Consider the following 23,427-nt stretch of genomic DNA (forward strand, 5'->3'; position numbering starts at 1 on the left):
TACTTCAGCAGCATGGCACTGTATAAACTAGGAAATACCGGGAGCATGTAAGAAAGGCACAGCAATAATTATGGGTGATCTTAATATGCATACAGACTGGACTAATCTAATTGGCAAGGGTAACCTCAAGGGAGAGTTCATAGAGTGTATTAGAGATTGTTTCTGGGAGCAATATGTTGTGGAGCCAACCAGGGAGCAGGCTATTCTGGATTTGGTTTTCTGTAATGAGATAGGATTAATAAATGATCTCATAGTAAAGGATCCTCTAGGGAGGAGTGATCATAGCATGCTAGAATTTGAAGTTCAGTTTGAGAGTGAGAAACTTGAGTCCCACACTAGTGTTCTGAAGTTAAACAAAGCTAACTACATCGGCATGAGGGTAGATTTGGCCCTAGTGGACTGGGCAGGAAGACTACAGTTGGTGAACAGTGGCAGATATTTAAGGAGATATTCAATTCCTCCCAAGTAAAATATATTCCAAAGAGGAAGAAAGATGGTAAGAGGGGGAAAAGCATCCATGGCTAAGCAAAGAAGTTAAAGATAACATAAAGGCAAAAAATAAGGCATACCAAATTGCAAAGGTCAGTGGCAAGCTGGAAGATTGGGAAACTTTTGAAGATAATCAAAGGATTACTAAAAATAAATAAAAAGAGCAAAGGTAAATTATGAAAGAAAACTAGCGCAAAATGTAAAAACTGATTTAAAAAATAGCAAAAGCTTCTACAAGTATATAAAAGGAAAGAGAGTAGCTAAAGTGAATGTTGGTCCCTTGGAGGATGAGACTGGGGAGTTAATAGTGGGGAACGCAGAAATGGCAGAGATGCTTAATCAATATTTTGCCTCAGTTTTCACAGTGGAGGACACTAGTGCCACTCCAATAGTAACTGGTAGTGCAGAGAGAATAGAGAAGGAGGGACTTAGAACAATCACCATCACTAGAGAAAAAGTACTGAGCAAACTATTGGGATTAAAGGGTGACAAGTCCCCAGGACCTGATGGCCTACATTCCAGGGTCTTAAAGGAAGTGGCAGTGTAGATAGTGGATGCATTGGTAATAATATTCCAAAATTCCCTGGATTCTGGAAAGGTTTCAGTGGATTGGAAAAATGCTAATATAATGCCCTTATTCAAAAAGTGGGGAGGGTGGGGGGGGGAGGAAGAAAGTAAAAATTTAGGACCAGTTAGTTTAACGTCTGTCGTTGGGAAATTGTTGGAACCCATTATTAAGGAAGTAGTAATGGGGCATTTGGAAAGTCAAAATGCAATCCATCAGAGTCAGCATGGTTTTATGAAGAGTAAATCGTTTTTGACTAATTTGCTAGAGTTCTTTGAAGATGTGACGAACAAAGTGGATAATAGGGATCCTGTAGATGTAGTATATCTGGGCTTCCAGAAGGCCTTTGGTAAGGTGCTGCACAAGAGATTAATACACAAGATAAGATCACATGGAGTTAGGGGTAATATATTAGCTTAGATAGAGGATTGGCTAATCAACAGAAAGCAGAGAGTTGGGAAAATGGGTCTTTTTCTGGATGGCAAGCTGTAAGTAGTGGGTGCCACAGGGTTCGGTCCTTGGGCCCTAACTATTTACAATTTATATTAATGACTTGGATTCAGGGATAGAAGGTACTATAGCTAAATTTGCAGATGACACCAAAATAGGTGGGAAAGTAAGTTGCAATGAAGAAATAAGAAATTTACAAATGCATATGGACAGGTTAGGGGAATGGGCCAAAATTTGGCAGATAGAGTTTAACGTGGATAAGTGAAGTTATCCATTTTGGTTGGAAGAATAAAAAGGTGACTTATTATTTAAATGGAGAGAAACTTCAGAATGCTTCAGAATGCTTCAGTGCAGGGGAATCTGGGTATCCTCGTGCATGAATCGCTGAAAGCTAGTATACAGGTACAGCAGGTAATAAGGAAGGCAAATGGAATTTTGACATTTATTGCAAAAGGAATAGAGTATAAAAATAGGGAAGTGTTGTTACAACTGTACAAGGCATTGGTGAGACCACACCTGGAGTACTGTGCACAGTTTTGGTCCACTTACTTGAGGAAGGATGTAGTTGCATTGGAGGCAGTTCAGAGGAAGTTCACTAGATTGATTCCAGAGATGCGGGGCTTGACTTATGAGGAGAGAATGAGCGGTTTAGGCCTATACTCGTTCGAGTTTAGAAGGATGAGAGGAGATCTAATTGAGGTATATAAGATGCTAAAGGGGATAGACAAAGTAGAAGTGGAGCGGATGTTTCCCCTTGAGGGGCATTCTAGGTGAGAGGCCATAGTTTTAGGCTAAGGGGTGGTAGGTTTAAATCTGAGATGAGGAGGAATTACTTTTCTTAAAGGGTCGTGAATCTGTGGAATTCACTACCTCAGAATGCAGTGGATGCCAGGACGCTGAATAAATTTAAGGAGGAGATAGACAGATTTTTAATTAGTAACGGGTTGAAAGGTTATGGGGAGAGGGCGGGAAATTGGAGTTGAGGCCGAAATGAGATCAGCCATGATCGTATTGAATGGCGGGGCAGGCTCGAGAGGCTGAATTGCCTACTCCTGCTCCTAGTTCTTATGCTCTTATGTTAAAACAGAATCTTCCAAATGGTGTTATGAAATTCTGAGAAGCTCGGACTCCTCTTCTAGTATTTGCCTGAATCCACTGCTAGCGTCTACTTTAGAGAATGTTGAGGTCTTCCTTAATTTAGCTAAACCCTGATATACTGATGCCATTGCATGGGCTTCTGTTACTATTCCAGCTGATGTTACTACTGGATAAGTCAGATCGCAGAGAGAAAGCTGGCTTGATAGATTCTGATATTTTTTTAGAAACTGTGGAGGTAAGTTACAGAACACATTTACAAGAGTCTGCTGAGGAACATTTAACACAAAGAATAAAACTTTTATTGAACAAGAAAAATGAAATATATTACACCAGAAAAAAAGATTGGAAAGATCTCAATACAAACACAAGAAAATGATTCAAACATTCGCTCTTCCTTCACCCTATCTATATCTTTATAGACACATACAAATGAATTTGGAAAGATAAAACAATTTACCATATCTATCTTATATTCTAATATTTAGGGTAAGTATGGGATATATGTGAATTAACCGGTGAACTCTCGTCAGACACACCACACTCCAAAGTAAATGACAGATGCGACCAAAGCAGATTCCATTGATTTCTCAATAACCTAGCCAGATGCTTGTCACACCGTAAGCCAGCCGGTCTCACGGGAACTTGGGCCGGGATTTTCCGGCCCGTTGTGGCAGAACCCTCCACGGGAGATTCAGTGGCCCAGCCAAAAGTCCATTGACTTTTGGCGGAACCGGGCGACCCCAGTGGCAGGCGGGGACAGAAAATTCCGCCTTGTGTCTTTCTCACGAGGGTTTCCAATCTCCACATTTGAGGAACTCACCTTGAAATTCTCTCCAAACATTGCGCCTATGCGGGCGGCTTTAACACGGATCCACCTGCAGGGTTTCAATCACCTTCTGAGATTCCTTCCCTCTGGCTCTCCGCATACACTCAAGCTTCGCCTTCCAAACACACTGCCAGATCTTCAGTCACGTCAAGCAGGACACCTCTGCTTCAAAAGGGTACCTATGCCCTTATGGCCCGCAGCATGGAATCACCAACCTTTGTCTGCCCACTCGAATCTTCATGGCTTCCCTTGAGCCCACTTTGCTTCAAGTCTGCCCTCCTCAGTTTTTTATTTAACTTGGAACCTTTCACTCTGGTCCTGTTGTTTATTTTGATTCAGTGGGATCTACCGCTGATCCCTGTCTTCATCTGTGCCTGGGACTTGCTTCTGGGACTTCTTTCTGTCCCATCCCCTGGTTTGTGACCTTCTCCCTGTCCGCCTTCCCGTGTCCTGCTCCTTGGGACACCTTCCTTCCAATGGTGCTCCATTTCAACTCACCTGACCTGCTTGTCCTTCTGTGTATGTGCGCAGGGCTGGTTCCTGCCCTAAAAACGGTAAAATCAATGAACTGCGCATATGCGGTCATATCCTGGTTGATGTATGCGCAGAAGTCCCAGGGCCTGCCTTCTGAGATGCGACTTTAATTTAAACCAAAGATGGGTATTGGATCTCATTTGGCTTCGCTTTTCACAACTTTATTGAGTGGTGTGAGGTCAACACATATTCTTGTGGAACTGTTTGGCTTTGGAATCAGTCCCATCCCTGAGCACCAACTCATTGGCTTTTTTTTACGGGTGATATGACTCCCTGTCTTACTATTGATTCGATATCTTTCTTTACCTTTGGAAGTAAAGGGTGTATATAAGCAAATTGGTTTCGCTTTGGGACTTAGTGTGATACAATATGCTGTTTTTACCTCTTCCGATCCTGTAAATAGCTTCAGGGATGTTGCTCTGAAGTCTCCTGATTGACCTTCACCATTCTTTATTTCTTCTATTCTGTGGATTAGATTCAATTCCATACATGCCTTTCTACTTAAAAGTGAAAATCTCTGATCTTAAATTCTGTGCAGTACTGCAGTAATTACTTTCGCCCTGTGCTGTAAAGTAGCTGTTTAATCTCTCAGCACTATCAGCTCAGTTCCTCCTGGTCCATATAGCTTCTTGTAGGATGGTCGAAGAACTCTCTTGTTAAACATGGTTCAGCATCTGAAAAGACTAAAATTGCTGCCCCAGTATCTAATTTAAAGTGTATCCTGTGACCTTCCACCAGGAGATCTGCACTCCAATAGTTTCCAGTTACTTCTTTAATCTCTCTTAAGAGGGGTATCTCAATGTCTTGTGAGTCTTCAACTTCATGGACTCTGTTATTCTGGAGTGTTCTGCCTGTATTTTCTACTGTGACATACTGCCTGCAAATGCACCATCTTGTTGCACCAATGGCATTGTGCATCTTTGACAGGACAATCCCCGCACCAGTGGCTTTCTCTTCCATGCCAGCAACAGCTAGTCTGAGCTTCCGGCATTATTAATTGCTTTTCATGCCGTATGCGTCTCCTTCTCTCTATTTTCCCTGTTTTTATGTCTGACGAATGCAACTGTATCTGTTACTTTAAGATTCGGGCTGTCTCTCTCCCTCCTCTGGCTACTGAATGGTTCTGCCTCCTGATCTCAGCTTGCCTGCATTGAATTCATTGAATTGAATTTGCCAGGGTCAAGTCTTCTCGGGACTGCAAATTATCTGATAATGCATCAACCATTACTCTAATAACTATTCTGCAGTGAATTAACTCATCTTTTAGATTATAACACTTGCAGTCTTCTGTTAATTGGTACAAATCAATAATAAATACATTGATGCTTTGCCCAAGTCTCTGGGTACATTTATTGAACTTTGTGCTTTCCACCATGCTGTTCTTGCTGAGATTGAAATCGGTCTCCTTTGCATCAATAACTTCAGTATATGTGGCATTACCCTCATCAATCCCAAGGTAACTAAAATGTCATCTGCACTGTTGCCCAATGCATACAAAAGTGTGCTGACCTGCTCACAGTTTGGCTTCACTGCGAGACCCGATGCAGTGTGAAATCGAGCGAAACTCTTGTACCACTTTGGCCACGCTTCATTTAGGCCTGCAACTTTCTTGATACTCTCCGGGAGAGGTAGAGAGTTTTCTGTCACCATCTTTTTACCGCTTGCCACCATTTATTATTGTGTTTTTGGTCTGGAGTTGTTTCAGTGACTCCCGAAGACTGCTAGCTATAAAGACTGTAATATTTATTTTAACATACTTATATATTATGTAGAACACTCTTACAAACTTTTGACTATGATGGCTTTCCTTTTCCTTACACTGAAGTGTGTCCCAGAGTCTCATATCACATGAGTACATTATTCCCTTCTATGACATCACAGATTATGACAGTTAAACCTTTATTGGACTTAATATAACATACTCCTTTATGCTACAAGTCTTAGCATGCATGGTATTTCAAACACTATTTATTGCTTTTCTGCAGATTATAGTGCACAGCGGCCAATTTCCTTTGAACTGGTACCTGTGTAACTATGTGTAATTTTTGAGTATTAGTATATTTAAGAAAAGAATGATAATTTTTCTTACAAAATTGGCCAAAAATAAACAAGTATAGTGCATGTTAACAGTCTCAGTGATGGTGACCATGACAACAATCATCAATTATTGTTAAAACCTATCTAGTTCACTAGTGTCCTTTGGGGAAGGAAACCTGCAGTCCTTACCTGGCCTGGCTTACATGTGATTCCAGACCCATACAATGTGGTTGACTCTTAACTGCCCCCTGATATGGCCAGTTCAAGGGCAATTAGAGACGGGCAGATTTAATATTTAATGGGAAAGATGACTCCGGGCTATTAACTCCTGCTCAGCTGAAGCCTATGCTTTAATCAGGTTAAGCCATCGTGGTAATGGCAGTTAACCTCATCCTTGACTGGCACAACAGTGAGATGCGAGAAACACACGCGACCCGGAGGCGGCCTCCGGGCAGCAGATGGAGGTCCAGCACTCCAGGCAGGCTTTAAGGCCCTCCCCACATGCCGGGCTCCAGCTGCAGCCACAGGCCACCCAGTGGAGGAGCTTCCCCTCCAGGTGGCTTAGCTGATAATGGCGTTTTTCTTTTAATTTTAAAGTTTAAAACATGGGAGAGAAGTTAGAGGGAGGGTCTTCATTTTGAGATGGCCTCTTTATTTATCCGAAAAGACAGCCTGCTGTGTTTTCAGTGCTGGAGGGCCTCCTATTGGCCCTCCCTGCCCACCGTCCTTAACTGCCCACTTTGGGGAAAATCACTGTTGGGTGACTGTTTCCCCCACAGTGTGGGGGTTGTGACCTTGACGTTGGGGTCTTGACCCAAAGGGCAAAATCCTGTCCTATGGTGTTTAATGGTCAACCATATAATATTTACCTTCATCCTAAGCGACACAAGCATTATTGGAAAGGCTTTAGACAGATACCCTCGATAACTCCATTCAAACATGGTTACTTTTACTGTCAACAGTTTTATTGAATGGAATTCCAATTGCCATGGTTGGAATTAAAACTCAAATTCATCAGCATTGTTACCCTAGGCCTCTGGATTACTATTCTTGTAATGTAACCACTATACTATGGCAATAAAATCAAAATACTGCAGATGCTGGAGATCTGAAATAAAATCAGAAAATGCTGGAAAAACTCAGCAGGTCTGGCAGTATCCGTAGGAGAGAGAAACAGGGTTAATGTTTCGAGTCTGTATGACTCTTATTCAGAAGGAACAAACCAATGCTTTGTTCCTTTACCATTCCCACTCTCTTTGCCTTTTGTTCCATGATATCTCTGTAATTTAATCTCTCCCGCTCTCTAACTATCCCTGACCTTCTGTTTTTGCTTTGCCTGACCTTCCCCCCACTTTATAAACAGCATAAAAACCATCATATTTCTGCCTCTCTTCAGTTCCAAAGAAGTCACATTGGACTCGAAATGTGGGCCAGGATTTTCTGCTCCGGGTCTAAGTCCGGTGGCTGGAGCAGGAAGTCGGAGTGATTCCCGCTGGAGAATGGGGAGGGTGAGTACATCGAATCGTGCACTGCCCACCTAGTGAATTGTTATGCAGCCAGGAGGATTACATGGAATCATGGGACGGGGCAGGCAGGAAGCCGCACATTCCACCATCAAGTCCAGGCACTATATTTAAAAGGCAGCCAGACGACCAGTGATACATCACACCAGGAGTCCAGGACCTCGAGATGGCTTCCAGGAAGCAGCAAGCACTGGCCCCATGGTTCAGTGAAGACTCTTAATAAAATGTTTCATTTAGTTTAATATAAAAACCTCTCAAAAACTGGTGGTCTGATTCCTGAATTTAGTGCTGCATCTCAAACATACCACTTAAAATATAGGTTATGACAGTTGTTTAAAGTTTCCCTCAGGGATTTTTAAATAACTCAGCTTTACCAACTGCTGGGTCATAACATTGTGCCTTTCCCCCATACTCATGCACTTGTTTCTATTCAATTAATCATCTAATGTCCTCTTGTGTGTTTCAATTGAACCTGCCTCCGCCACACTTACAGGCAGCACATTCCAGACCTGAACCACTTGTGTGGAAAAGCTTTTTCTCCCATCACGCTTGCTTCTTTTGCAAGTCACTTTAAATCTGTGCTTTCTCATCCTTGATCATTTTATGAGTAGAACAGCTTCTCCCTATCTACTCTATCCAGCCCTCTCATGATTTTGAACATCTCTATCAAATCTCCTCTCAGCCTTCTTCTCTCCAAGGAGAACAGTCCCAACCTCTCTAATCTATCCTCATAACTGAAAAGTTTCTCATCCCTGGAACCATTCTTGCAAACCTCTCCTGCACTCTCTCCAACGTGTTCACATCCTTCCTATAATGTGGTGCCTAGAATTGTACACAATACTCCAGCTGAGATCTAATGAGTGTCTTATATAAATTCAGCATAACCTCCCTACTCTTGTACTCTCTGTCCCTATTAATAAAGCCCAGGATACTATATGCTTTATTAACTGCTCTCTCCACCCATCCTACCACCTTCAATGATCTATGGTACATATACACCCAAGTCTTTCTGCTTCTGCACCCCCTTCAAAATTTCATCCCTTATTTTATATTGTCTGTCCATGTTCTTCCTACCAAAATGCATCACCTCACACTTCTCTGAATTGAACTTCATCTGCCATCTATCTGCCCACTCCACCAACTTGTCTATGTCCTTTTGAAGTTCTACACCATCCTCCTCACAGTTCACAACACTCCCAAGCTTTGTATCATCTGCAAACTTTGAAATTGTCCCCTGTACACCAAGATCTAGAATATTAATGTATATCAGGAAAAGCAAGGGTCCTAATACTGACCCCTGGGGAACTCCACTACAAACCTTCCTCCAGCCTGAAAAATATTCATTGATCATTACTCTCTTCTTCCTATTTTTCAGCCAATTGTGTATTCACGTTGCTACTGTCCCTTTTATTCCATGAGCAATAACTTTTCTCACAAGTCAGTTGTGTGGCACTGTGTCACAGTCCATTTCATCACATCAGCAGCATTACCCTCATCGACCTTATCTGTTACTTCTTCAAAAAACTCAAGCAAGTTAATTAAACATGATTTCCCCTTTAGAAATCCATGTTGGCTCTTCCTTATCAACCCATATTTTTCCATGTGACTACTAATCTATCCCAAACACTTGTTTCTAGAATCTTGCCCACCACTGAAGTTAAACTGGCTGTAATTGCTGGGCTTATCCTTACAACCTTTTTTGAACAAGGACGTAATGTTTGCAATTCTCCAGTCCTCTGGCACCACCCCTGAGTCTAGGGAAAATTGAAAGATTATGGCCAGTGCCCTGCAATTTCTATTCTCCCTTCCTTCAATATCCTTGGGTGCATCTCATCTGGCCCCAGTGCCTTGTCAACTTTAAGCAATGACAGTCTATTCAACACTCCCTCTTTATCAATTTTGAACCCTTCTAGTGACAGAGTCTCCTTGTCTGTCACCATGACCTGGGTAGCATCTACCTCCTTGGTAAAGACGGATGCAAAGTATTCATTTAATACCTCAGCCAGGGCCCCTTCATCCATGTGTAAATTCCCTTTTAGGTTCCTGATCAGCCCTACTCCTCCTTTTACTACCCTTTTACTATTTATATGCCTAAAGAAGACTTTGGGATTCTCCTTTATGTTGGCTGCCAGTCTTTGCTCAAAATGCCTCTTCGCTTCTCTAATATGTTTTATCACCTCGGCTCTGTGAGGTTATCCATTTTGATCAGAAGAATAAAAAGGCGACTTATTATTTAAATGGAGAAAAACTTCAGAGTGCTTCAGTGCAGAGGGATCTGGGTGTCTTCGTGCATGAATCGCTGAAAGCTAGTATGCAGGTACAGCAGGTAATAAGGAAGGCAAATGGAATTTTGGCATTTATTGCTAAAGGAATAGAGTAAAAAAATAGGGAAGTGTTGTTGCAACTATACAAGGCATTGGTGAGACCGCACCTGGAGTACTGTGCACAGTTTTGGTCCCTTTACTTGAGGAAGGATGTAGTTGCACTGGAGGCGGTTCAGAGGAGGTTCACTAGATTGATTCTAGAGATGCGGGGCTTGTCTTATGAGGAGAGGTTGAGCAGTTTAGGCCTATGCTCGCTAGAGTTTAGAAGGATGAGAGAGGAGATCTAATTGAGGTATATAAGATGCTAAAGGGGATAGACAAAGTAGAAGTGGAGCGGATGTTTCCCCTTGTGGGGCATTCTCGAACGAGAGGCTATAGTTTTAGGCTAAGGGGTGGTAGATTTAAATCTGAGATGAGGAGGAATTACTTTTCTCGAAGGGTCCTGAATCTGTGGAATTCAGTACCTCAGAGTGCAGTGCATGCCGGGATGCTGAATAAATTTAAGGAGGAGATAGACAGATTTTTAGTAAGTAACGGGTTGAAAGGTTATGGGGAGAGGGCGGAAAATTGGAATTGAGGCCGAAATGAGATCAGCCATGATCGTATTGAATAGTGGGGCAGGCTCGAGGGGCTGAGTTGCCTACTCCTGCTCAATGTTCTTATGTTCTTATGATCTCTGAACCTTCTGTATTCCTCTTGGTTCTCAATTTTATTTTCTACCTGGTATCGGTCATAAGCGCACTTTTTCTTCTTTATTTTAATTTCAATCTCCTTTTCCATCCCGAGAACTCTGGATTTGTTTGCCCTATCTTTCCCTTTCAATGGAATATACCTTGACTGTGCCTGAACTAATTCTTATCTGAATGTAGCCCATTGTTCAGCTACAGATTTTCCAGCCTATCTGGCCCTGCTCCGTTCTTGCCCCATTGTAGTCAGCTCTTGTCCTATTAATTATCCTTACTCTGCATTGCCTATCAACCTTTTCTATCATCATCCTAAAACATACAATACAATGATCACTGTCTCCTAAATGTTCCCTCACTGACACTTAATCTGCTTGGCCCACCTCATTTCCAAGAACCAGGTCCAACACTGCAGCTTTTGTTGTTGGATTGGACACACACTTCTGTAGAAAATTTTCCTGACCACAAGCTAGGAACTTTTGCCCCTCTCCACCCTTTACACTACCACTATCCCAGTCTACATTCAGGTAATTTAAGTTCCCCATTATAACTTCTCTATAATGCCTGCATCTCTCTGTAATTGCCCTGTGGATTTGTTCTTCTACGTCCTTCTCACTATTTGGTGGTCTACAGACTACACCGAGCAATGTAATTTCACCCTTTTTGTTCCTTAGCCCGAGCCAAATTGATTCTGTCCTTGAACCCTCTGGGACATCCTCTTTCTCCAGTGCTCCAGCACTTTAGACCTGGTCCAGCAGAACACTCAGTTTCTGCCGGAGATGGGCTCAGATCTGCACTCCACCGCTATAGCCATGGGTGAGCTTTTGCAGTGGCTATGCAAGAGGGGCATGGGGCACCTCTACTTCCATCCAGATGCTGCTTGTCTTCAAGGATCAGGGAGGGCCCCTCCGGTGCACAAAGCGAGGAGAGGTGTCAAGCGAATACTCCTGGCTTCCACCCAGGACTCTCCAAGGATGTCCATCCATTCCAAATCACCTCTGCCTGTGACCCCCTCAGCACCAGCCTCTGAGATCAGGATGCACCTGCCCCAGAGCAAGAGACCCAAAGAAGGCTGGGGCTCTCCAGGCCTCATGCCTCCAGTGGACACCTGCCAAAGTCACCAGAGGCAAGTGGGCATAGTGTCAGCAAGCTGCCTCCACCACTGGTGCAGATGTTGGGGAAGCACATAAACATAGTGATAGGGTAAGAAGAATTGAGAAGTATTAAGTTCACATTGGTAGCATGGGTGTACACCCATTGTAAATGTTCTTTGCACCTTTGTAACTATATTAATCATTGCACTTCACAGAGGTCCTCTGGGCTTTTCTTGCTGTTGTTTGTGTTATTGCCTGTGCACACCCCACCCCTCCCCACTTCCAGTGGTGGGGATGAAGGGGGTGCCCAAGCTGGGTCTATGTCCCCCTGAATCATGCCTGCGCATGGAGGCATCACTCTTTGCCAAGGTTCTTGTGAGCCATGTGCGAGAACCCTCCAACTCACACTGTTCCCCTTCACTCCACTGCTCTTTGGAGCCATAGAGAGACCTTTGCCTTGTCGGGATATATTATTAGAGTTCTCCTTCAGCTGTCCAGTTGAACTGGCCTTCAGCTCCGCCCACCTGATGACCCTCCTCCCACTTGGCATCTTTTCTGTTGGACATCGAGGACACCCTGATCTACCTACACATTAGGTTGGTGCATGTCACATTCCAAACTTTCTTCAACATCTTCTAGCCTCCTCCTGTAACCCAAGCCCTCCCCTCCCCAGCACCATCAACCCCACCAGTGTTACCTTTACCATCCCATTGCGCTGGAGCCCATCACCGTCAACCTTCAAATGCCATTCCTCCCCAATGAGCCTTTCACAGTCCCCATGCCCATTCTGATCCTGCCCACTCCCAAGATCCGTGTTAAACTTCTTGTCCCCTCGAATGACCCAGATGAGACCTACTCCTGCCACGCTCTGACCCCAACCCTCCAACCCTACCACATCCCACCACCCCCTCTAACAGTTACAGTGCCCTTCCACCACTAGTACCCTCAGTTTCCCCCCAAGATACTGGAATTGGCAGCACAGACCCTTCCCCCTGAACATTCCCCCTCCCCGTACCCCACCTTCAAGGCTCCTTGGTTACCACAACCCCTTCAAGGTCTGGTTTCTCTCCCCCTTCAAGGTCTGGTTTCTCTCCTCCTTCAAGGCTCCCTGGTTTCGACCCCCCCACTCCCCGCCTTTAACTTCTGGAACCCCACCTTTGTCTTCTGACCACCCCCCCAACATTTGTCTTCCAGCACCCACCCCCACCCCAACCCCCCAACCCGGCCATCGCACACCACACCTCCATGTGGTCCTCCGGTGATCCAGGCTGCAGCTTTTCAGGTAAGTGTTGTCTCACCATGTGAGCACCACGTTGAATCCGGTCGTGAATTGGACCGGCGTGAATTGCCGCTGGCGGGGCGGAGGGTATGCCGGGGGGGTGGGAGGAACATTTCGGCCTGCTGCCGATTTGAATACAATTGATGATAGGCTAATCTGCTTCCCGGCGACTTTCAGCGGGAATGGCGGCCCGCTCACGGTTGGGAAACCGGAATTCTTTTCCTCTCCTCATATTCTCTGCCCCCGCCCACCACGAACCCTGCCGCTGGCGTGAAGGGGAAATTCCCGCCGTTTCTCTCTCCACAGATGCTGCCAGACCTGCCGAGTTTCTCCGGCACCTTTTGTTTTTATGACTGAACGACGGTGCTGAACCTGTAAGATCGCATGAGCCAGCCTCACAGTGGAGGGGAAGGTGAGAAAATTGGAAGGAGAGAAGATGCATTTATCTATTGATTGTGACTTTAATTATCTAAAGTAAGCCACAACATTAGCTTATACAGGTCAACTGAGAAATATATATACCTCAGAATGAATGATGCCAGTGCTGCAGATGGAGACAGTGCATATTTTAACGAGCTGTTTGGACAGTCCACAAAGGATAGTGGGATTCTACTGAGGTTTGCTATATTTGTGGTTGGAATGAGGTGTCAAATGCTGGATTTATTAGTTAAGAACCTCATACATTATTGAAAAGGTTCCACTATACAAGGATATTGCTGCCTCTACCACCAATAATGATGCACAGTTGAAATTCTGGTGAGGGAATTTAAACTCACTGGCGGTTCTGTGGGCTGCACGTTTAATAATTTAAAACTGGTGCATCTAGGCTGAAAGAAATCTTGATTTAAAACCACATGCGGCTGCAGAAAAATGCTCGATGTTCTCTCGCTGTTTCAGCCTGCAGGACAAGTGTTTCTCTTTATCTGCGAACAGCAACTTTCTCAAGGCCTCGATCCTAATCGTTGATGGACAGGGTAAACAAAAGCGACCCCAAAACTCAACCCTGCAGAACATCACTCGCCATTTCGAAACAGGCTGATAAACATCCCTTTGATTCCTACCCTCTGTTGAGGAACTTTAGGACAGGAGTACACCATTCAGCCCTTTAAGCCATTCTATTAGGTCATGGCTAATCTGCATCTCAACTCCGTTTACCTACTTATGTTCACACTTCCTTAATATCCTTGCTTAACAAAAACCTATCAATCTCAGCTTTGAAATTTTCAACTGACCCCCAGCAACAACTATTATTTTAAGTGGGGTTGTGATGAATGGGGTGAAGAGTTTCAGATTTCCACTAACCTTTCTGTAAAGAAGTGCTTCTTGATATCACCTCATGAATGGCCTACCTCTAATTTTAAAGTTATGGCCTCTTGTCCTGGACGACCCCACCAGAGGACATAGTCTCTCTCTATCAAATCCTAACAAATCCTTCATTCGTCTTAAACACCTCAATTGGATCACCTCACATCTCCCATACTTAAGGGAGTACAATCCTAGCCTGCGCTACCTGTCTTCATAAACTAACCAATTTAACTCTGACTCCATTTCGCCCAATGTAATTAGTTTTATTCTAATTCACTACCCCCTTTCTAATTCCAAATGCCTTAATCTTTTCCAATAGTTCCCTGTATGGAGATTAATGACCAGCTGAGGGAGGAATGTTGGCCAGGAGATGAGGAGAACTCCTTGCTGATTTTCTATCATGTCAATGGGACTTATGACATCCCATCGACAGGCCAGCAACATTTGTGTACTTCCTGAGGTCCTGAGATAGGGTCTGAGCTCACAAGCTTGTGAGTGCCAGAGTGCAGCCAGTTGAGCCAAGCTGCCATTTTAGTTCCAAGTTGGGGGCTATATTAGGGGCAGTTTTGTTGCTGTAGCTAATGACACATCCTGACTGAGATCTGGATTTTTAAAAAAAACTCAAGACCACTTCCCAAAGGATGAATCGTGAAGCTTTGCATATTTCTAATGCAAGTTGATGGTTTGCAGCACACGTTTAAATTCGACAGTGCGTTTAAATTCGACATTTTCCTTTTACTAGGTGAAGGTAAAGCCGTACCTGTATTGTAATGTTTTGTACAGTAACGTAAGTCTTTCTCTTCTTTAAGGAGAAACTGTGGTAAGGTTAGTCCATCTGCAGTTTGCACTGGTTTATTTTCATCCCATTCAAAGATCAGGTCATTCATTGTGTAGCCAACTGAAGAAAGAAAGCGAGAGTAAATTTCTGTGATAGCAATAATCCGCAGTTGTTAAACTTACTTTCTTGTGAGTGTATAAGAAACACAGATAGACAATAAGTTGGTCCCTAGCCTGTGTTTATACTAAGACGTACTATCTTCTAAAAATAACATAATTCCAATTGCAGTCATGCGTTAGCTGGCAAACCTGACTCTACCTCACAGGTAAGTGGGAGTTTGATGCTAGTGGAAGACATTGAGAAAGGACAATTGAACCAGAAACGGGAGAGCACAGGAGGCAGGTAGGAAATGGAAGAACATGTCTGGGAAAATGGAAAGATATGGGAACCTGTGGAAAACAAGCAAAAAGAGTCATTGAACAACTGAAAGGAACTTAGGCCAGGATTTTACACTCCTCCACCGACAGGTTTTTAGGCAGGGGTGGGGGAAGCGGGAAATTGTTGGGCAGAATTCTCTCTGGGTTCCCGCCTACCCTGACCACACAACGGTTTTACACTGGGCTGGGCGAGGCATAGGATGGGAATCCCGCCCTTGCCCTAATTAAGGCCCTTCAGTGATCAATAATTGGCCACTTTAAGGGCCTTTCCCGCTGAACCTCAGCCTTTAGGCTGGCGGGAGGATTGAAGTTGTGTAGGGGGAGGTCGGGGTGTGGGGCACCTCCATCAGAAGGACCCTTCTGAAGCTGGGTTCATTAAGGTTCAGTGGCCTCCGGACTTCCACCCTCCCGCCGCGCCCCCCCCCCCACCACCCCCCCTTCCCCCCCGCCACACCCCCAGCCTCTCTCCCGAGACCTCGATTGTCTCCTTCACCTTCACCACCCCCCGCCCAGAATTTCCCTACCCTCCCTACCCCAGGACCCCTTAAAATTATAAGGCCCTTCAGGGCCCGGACTTAGTCTCAGGCGTCCTCCTGCATTTCCTCAGCAGTCCACTGCAGCTCTTGCTGCAGGGACTGGAGAGCTGCCGGCCAATCAGATTGACCAGCAGCTCTCTGAGGTGGAACTTCCTCCCGAGTGAGGGGTGGAGGTCCTGCCTGCAGACCCTTAACGCTCATTCGGGCTCGAAATGACTGTGGGGCAGTCGGAGCCAGCAGGTTTGTGTTTCCCACCAACACTTCTGAAAAATTCAAGAGGCATTTTACACTAATGGAAGAGAGAAATGGTGCCAGTGCTAAGGGTTTGTGCAGCTAATGATGGGACAACCAATCGGTCTTGTTTTCAATATTCTCCCTTTCCCACCTGAGCAGGAATGTGAACAATGGCACAGTCATGGGGCAGGAGCTTTCCCTCATCAGGCGGGCGCTCGCCCGATGTCATCGCGCACTCTCGCGATATTTCGCTTGGCGGGCGCATGCGAGAGGTGGCAACGTGCCCGCCGACAATTAAGAGGCCTGTTAAGGCCTTTAATCAATTAATGAAATCAAATTTTTCGCTGCCCGTCCAACCTTTCGGTTGGCGGGTGGGCGAATAGGCCAAGTGGGCCTTATTATTTTTTGCGAAACCTCAACCACAAACGGGATGAGGTTCTGACCACTGATTTAAAAAAAACGTCTAAAACACATTTTTAACATGTTCCTGCTCATGTGACGGATGAGGGGACATGTTTTCCTTATTTTTCAACTCTTTCAATCGCTGGAGATCAGGGAGAGAATCGCTGGTGATAACGGAGAGAATCTCTGAGGATTAGGGAGAGAATCACTGAGGATCAGGGAGAGTTTCACTGGAGATCAGAGCGAAAATCACTGGAGATTGAGGATGGAATCACAGGGGATCAGGGAGGAAATCACTGGAGATTGAGGAGAGAATTGCTGGGGATCAGAGGATGAGAGAATTGCCAAGGCTCAGGGGAGAGACTCACTGTGGAACCTAACTCCAGTTTATATATTCATTCTTATGAGAACATCTGATTCATTTAACGCTGTTTTGCTGAAAGACGCATTTTTAAAGAACACAACCAGGATATTTAGTGAGGAAGCAATGTAGAAAAAAAGTTTTCTACAATAAAAAAAGTATTTTTCTATTTTTTCTTAGTTCTGTTGAAGAGTCATACGGACTCGAAATGTTAACTGTGCTCCTCTCCGCAAATGCTGTCAGACCTGCTGAGTTTTTCCAGGTATTTTTGTTTTTGTTTTAGAAAAAAAGTTTTATTTGTCCGATGAAGTCTGAAATTTTACTTTAAACAACTTCAGATAATAGGCCAATACTCAAATGGTTGACTGGTGAAGTGAAAAAAAGTATGGAAGTTATAAAACAACGGTGTTTTGGAAAATACCAGGAATCCTCAATAAACCAAGGTATAGTCTCAAAGCAGATTTAAAAATTTCATGAAATTTGTTTAGACAATTTGATTTTTAATCAAATCATAGAGTTATTTACGAAGCTACTGAACTACATGCAGCTTTATTCCATCAATATTGATTTACAAAATACAGAAAATACAGATTTACAAGAGTAGGATTCTTTACAACATTTATATGCTGAAGTCCTGAAAGCAAAGCCAATATAGAAAAGGCAATGGGGGCTCTTAGAAATGGATGCAAGGGAATGTAATGCAATTGAGAAATAGGATCTTAGTTGTATCCATAGGTAGAAGAAAAATAAAGAACAAGCTGATTGCCTGAAGAATGAAAAAAGGCTTCCTAATCATTCAGTTCTAGGAGGTAGCTGAGCCATTACATCAATTCTTCACAACAATTTCAAAACGAGTGGAGCGTGGGAGGCTTTTCAATCTGTGAACAAAGTGTCTGAGCTATAAAATGAGCTTTAATGACTAAAGAGTTCAGTGAAAGAAATCACAAAGGATGAGGTGTGATTTGAAGTATTAGGCCTGAGCCTCTATGAGATAAACGCAATAATATCTGAATTTTTTTTTATTCACGGGCTGGCTGGGCCAATATTTACTGCCCATCCCTAGTTGCCCGCAAGAAGGTGGTGGTGAGCTGCCTTCTTGAACCATTGCAGTCCATGTGGTGCAGGTACACCCACAGTGCTGTTAGGAAGGGAGTTCCAGGATTTTGACCCAGCGACAGTGAAGGAACGGCGATATATTTCCAAATCATGATGGTGAGTGAATTGAGGGGGGGGGGGGGGGATCTTCCAGGTGGTGGTGTTCCCACATATCTGCTGCCCTTGTCCTTCTAGATGGTAGTGGTCGTGGGTTTGGAAGGTACTGTCTAAGGAACCTTGGTGAATTCCTGCAGTGCATCCTGTAGATGGTACACACTGCTGCTACTGTGGGTCGGTGGTGGAGGGAGTGAATGTTGATGTCTAGGGAACGGGTCGGTCACACCTGCCAGCTACTGCAGGATTTGGTGCCACATGGACATGAAGGGTATCCACTGCCAGTGGCCGTGAAAGTGACAGCGGCGCTCAATTTTTATGCCAGTGGCTCCTTTCAGGGCTCCACAGGTGACCTCTGTGGGATCTCACAAGCCTCCATCTACAAATGCATCCATGAAGACATGGATGCCATCTTCATGAAGGCACACAACTTTGTGCATTTTGCCCAGGACCAGAAGAGCCAGGATACAGGAGAGCTGGGATTTGCCCAGATCTCGAGTTTCCCACAGGTGCAGGGTGAGATCAACTGCAGTCACATGGCACTCAGATCTCCATGGCAACAAGTGGTCAATTTCATCAACCGCAAGGGATTCCATTCGCTGAATGTGCAGCTGGTGTGTGACCACCACAAACACAGCCTGCAGGTCTCTGCACGGTTTCCAAGGAGTGTGCAAGACTCCTACATTCTCAGTTGGTCACAGATTTCTGACATCTTCCAGGGACCACAGAGGCTGCAGGGATGGGTCCTCGGGGAGAAGGGTAGCCACAGAGGCCGTGGCTATTGACACTTGTGCGGTGGCCTCAGACTGCAGCGGAGCGAAGCTATAACGAGGCTCATGTGGCAACCCGCAACTTGGTGGAGCAAACCATCGGGATGCTGAAAATGAGGTTCTGGTACCTGGAGCAGTCTGGTGGAGCCCTGTAATATAGTCCGCAGAGGGTGTCATACACTGTCATCGCCTGCTGCGCCCTTTACAACCTGGTGCTGCAGCGGGGAGAAGAACTGGCTGAGGAGGTGAGGCAGGAGCTGAAGGCTCCTCTGATGAGGAGGACATCGACGATGATGAGGGTGAGGAGGTCCTCGAAGGTGATGATGACGGGGATGAGGCCCTCGCACTGGCCAGACGAGGCAGGAGCGCTCGGGCAGCCCTCATAGCTGCTAGATTTGTGGAGATTGATGATGACATGCAGTGAGGAGACACCATAAGATCCTCACATTGCATCTATGAATGTTTGACTGCAGTCTGGCTTATGGCAGCGCAAATACCCCTGTGATAATTCTCCTGTCATGGATACGCAGTGGAGGTCCTAACAGATGCTCGATTGTAGGAGGATGATGACAACATGCAGTGAGGACACTCCATAAACCTTCATATAGCCTCTGAGAATGTGTGACTCCTGTCTGTCTGAGAGCAGCTCACTTGTGCTCTGTGATCACAGTCACATCAAAGAGACGCAGCCATGAAACTCTAAATGCATCTGATCCTTTGTCCGCCTTCAGCACCTGAGCCCTTCAGGAGCGCAGCATCACTGGCCACAGATGCTGAAGAGATGGGGGCCTGTCGCACCTCAAAGGTGCTGAGAGCACACAGAGAGAATGATGGAACTCTGTGATGCCTGCCCATGACATTCTGGCAGCAATGACAAGCACCGTCGAGGTGCAGGCATTAGTAATGTGTCCAGGGAGTGTGAGGCCGGACCATGGATTTGGTCTGAATGCTGCACAAAACACAGGGAAGAGGCCCTGGACTGAGACACCTGCGACACCTGAGACATCTTGTGCAGAAAGATTTCACATCTGAGTGACACGAACACTGCTCATCAGAACAAGAAGCCATAGGCAGAGAGACATTTTTGGGAGTTTATTGACAATAATGAACATCATGTACAAGTGATCAGCAACCATGCCCAAGGTGTGCAACTCCAACTGGGCCTTTTAATCACATTTTAAAATGTAAGTTTCCTTCAATCTTTGTCCTTGGTTTTACAGCTGACCTGACTTAGGGGCTGTGTTTATTTTATCCCTTATTTTGTTAATTTAGTTTAATTGTTTGGCTCTGAAAGAGTTACCATAAGACCATAAGACATAGGAGCAGAAATTAGGCCATTCGGCCCATCGAGTCTGCTCCGCCATTCAATCGTGGCTGATAAGTTTCTCAACACCATTCTCCCGCCTTCTCCCCGTAACCTTTGATCCCCTTACCAATCAAGAACCTATCTATCTCAGTCTTAAATACACTCAATGACCTGGCCTCCACAGCCTTCTGTGGCAATGAATTCCATAGATTCACCACTCTCTGGCTAAAGAAGTTTCTCCTCATCATTGTTCTAAAAGCTCTTCCCTTTATTCTGAGGCTGTGCCCTCGGGGCCTAGTCTCTCCTACTAATGGAAACATCTTCCCCACGTCCACTCTATCCAGGCCTTTCAGTTACATCTGGGCCTTTCCTTTATCGACCCCCTTAATCACATTTTGATTTGATGTTTGTAAGTTTTCTTTAAACTTTGTCCTTGGTTTTACAGCTAACCTAATTTAGGGGCTCTGTTTTATTTTATCCCTCATTTGGATTATTTGGTTGGCTTTAAAAGAGCTACATCTGGGCCTTTGTGAATAATATAATGAAGGTTGTAGACATAACTCTAAACTAATTAGTAGGGGAGGGTTCAATTGAAGGGCAGTTTAAAAAAATCAGAAACAAACAAGAGAGCAGAGGTGCAGGGTGCTGAAGAGGTGAACAATAATCTAAGTGTGACAGGAAGGGGTAGAAAATATAAGCAGAAGAGTGCAGTTGAAATTAGAACCAGAATGAGTGATAATAGTAAAAAGTCAAAGATTAAGGCTCTTTATCTGAATGCACGCAGCATTTGTAACAAGATAGATGAGATGACAGCACAAATAGAAGAGTTGCCTCACTGTAGGACAAAGCATAAGTCGGGAAATAATGGAGGCGTATAAGAAGGGCGCTACAATTGTCATGGGTGATTTTAATCTGCATATTGACTGGACGAATCGGATTGGCAGGGGTAACATGGAAGACGAATTTGTAGAATGCATCAGGGATTATTTCTTAGAGCAATACGTTGCAGAATCTACCCGGGAACGGGTTATTTTAGATCTAGTAATGTGTAATGAGGTGGCATTAATAAGAGATATTGTAGTTAAGGATCCTCTAGGGGGTAGTGATTACAACGTGGTAGAATTTCAAATTCAGTTTGAGGGTGAGCAACTCGAGTCTCAAACCAGCGTCCTCAACTTAAATAAGGGCAATTACAGAGGTATGAAGAAAGAGTTGTTTAAAGTGGGCTGGGAAAATAGACTAAGGGGAAGGTCAGTGGATGAGCAGTGGCAGACATTTAAGCAGATATTTCATAACGCTCAGCAGAAATTTATCACGGTCAAAAAGGACTTGATGAGGAGGGTGAACCACCCATAGTTAATAAAGGCGGTCGAGGAGAGAATCCAATCAAAAACTAAAGCATACAAAGTGTCGAAAACAAGTGGTAGGCCAGACGATTGGGAATTTTTTAGGAACCAGCAGCAGATGACTAAAAAGCTAATAAAGTGGGAGAAAATTGACTATGAAAGTAAATTGGAAAGAAATATAAAAACAAACAGCAAAAGCTTCTATGGGTATCTAGAAAGAAAGAGAGTGGCTAAAGTGAGCATGGGACCCTTGGAGGATGTGACTGGAGAATTGATAACAGGAAACAGGGAAATTGCAGATAATTTAAACCAATATTTTGTATTGGTCTTCACGGTGTAAGACACTATAAACATCCCAAAGATGTCAGATAAGCAAGGAGCTAATGGGAGGAAAGTTATTGAAACAGTCACTATCATGAGGGACAAAGTATAAGTATTTGTCAAACTAATTGGACTAAAGGCAGACATGACAAGGACCTGATGACCTGCATCCAAGGGTTCTAAAGGAATTGGCTGCAGAGATAGTGGATGTATTCGTCGAAATATTCCAGAACTCACTGGATTCCGGGAGGATCCCAGCAGATTGGAAAACTGCTAATGCGATGTCCCTGCTCAAGAAGAGAGGGAGACAAAAAGGAGGCAACTAGGCCAGTCAGCCTAACATCTGTCATTAGGAAAATGCTAGAGTCCATTATTAAGGACAAAATAGCAGGACATTTAGAAAAGCTTAACGCAATCAAACAGAGTCCACATGGTTTTGTGAAAGGGAAATCTTGTTTGACTAATTGCTAGGGGGTTGGAGTTTAAAAATAGGGAAGTCTTGTTACAACTGTACAGGGTGTTGGTAAGGCTGCACCTGGAGTACTGTGTACAGTTTTGGTCCCTGTATTTAAGAAAAGATGTACTGGCATTGGAGGCAGCTCAAAAGAGATTCACTAGGCTGATTCCTGGGATGAAGGGGTTGACTTATCAAGAACGGCTAAAAAGGTTAGACCTTTATTCATTAGACTTTTGAAGAATGAGGGGTAATGTTATTGAAATATACAAGAAGATGTTGAGAAGATGTTTCCACTAGTGGGGTAATCTCGAACTAGGCATCAGTAATGTGTGCAGGGAGTGTGAGGCTGGACCATGAATTTGGTCTGAAGGCTGCACAAAGCACAGGGAGGAGGCCTTGGACTGAGACACCTGCCTTTATCTTGTGCAGAAAGATTTCACATCTGAGTGATACGAACACTACTCATCAGAACAAGAAGCCATAGGTAGGGAGACATTCTTGGGAGTTTATTGACAATAATGAACATTATGTACAAGTGATTACCACCAGTGACCAAGGTGTGCAACTATATCTGGACCTTTGTGAATCGTATAACGTAAGGTTGTAGATATGACTTCAAACAAATTAGTGGGTGGGGGCGGGGGGGGGTGGGTTTGGGGAGGGGAGGAGGGGTGGGGGGTGGGTGTGGGGGTTCAATTGAAGGGAAGTTTAAAAAATCAAAAAGAAAGCAGAGGTGCAGGGTGCTGAAGGGGCGAACAATAATCTAAGTGTGACAGGAAGGGACAGAAAATATAAGCAGAAGAGTGCTTATACTCAGAACCAGAGTGAGTGATAATGGTAAAAAGTGAAAACTTAAGGTTCTTTATCTGAATGCACGCAGTATTTGTAACAAGATAGATAAGTTGATGGCACAAATAGAAATAAATGAATATAACTTGATAGCTATTACAGAGACGTGGTTGCAGGGCAACCAAGACTGGGAACTAATATTCAAGGGTATTCGACACTCCAGGAAAATAGGCAAAAATAAAAAGGATGTGGGGTAGCTTTGTTAATAAAGGAA

General features: G+C 44.3%; 1 protein-coding gene across 1 annotated transcript in view; it reads right to left on the minus strand.

Moving 5' to 3' along the window:
• Positions 1-23,427, minus strand: part of glra3 (glycine receptor, alpha 3) — a 252,760-nt gene that overhangs the window by 51,604 nt on the left and 177,729 nt on the right. Inside the window, exon 6 of the mRNA XM_078557604.1 lies at positions 14,968-15,105. Within this exon, the coding sequence (XP_078413730.1) occupies positions 14,968-15,105 (138 nt within the window). The remainder of the gene's footprint in view (positions 1-14,967; positions 15,106-23,427) is intronic.

This window comes from Cetorhinus maximus, chromosome 2 (genome assembly GCF_964194155.1).
Source record: "Cetorhinus maximus chromosome 2, sCetMax3.hap1.1, whole genome shotgun sequence".
Lineage (NCBI taxonomy): Eukaryota > Metazoa > Chordata > Chondrichthyes > Lamniformes > Cetorhinidae > Cetorhinus > Cetorhinus maximus.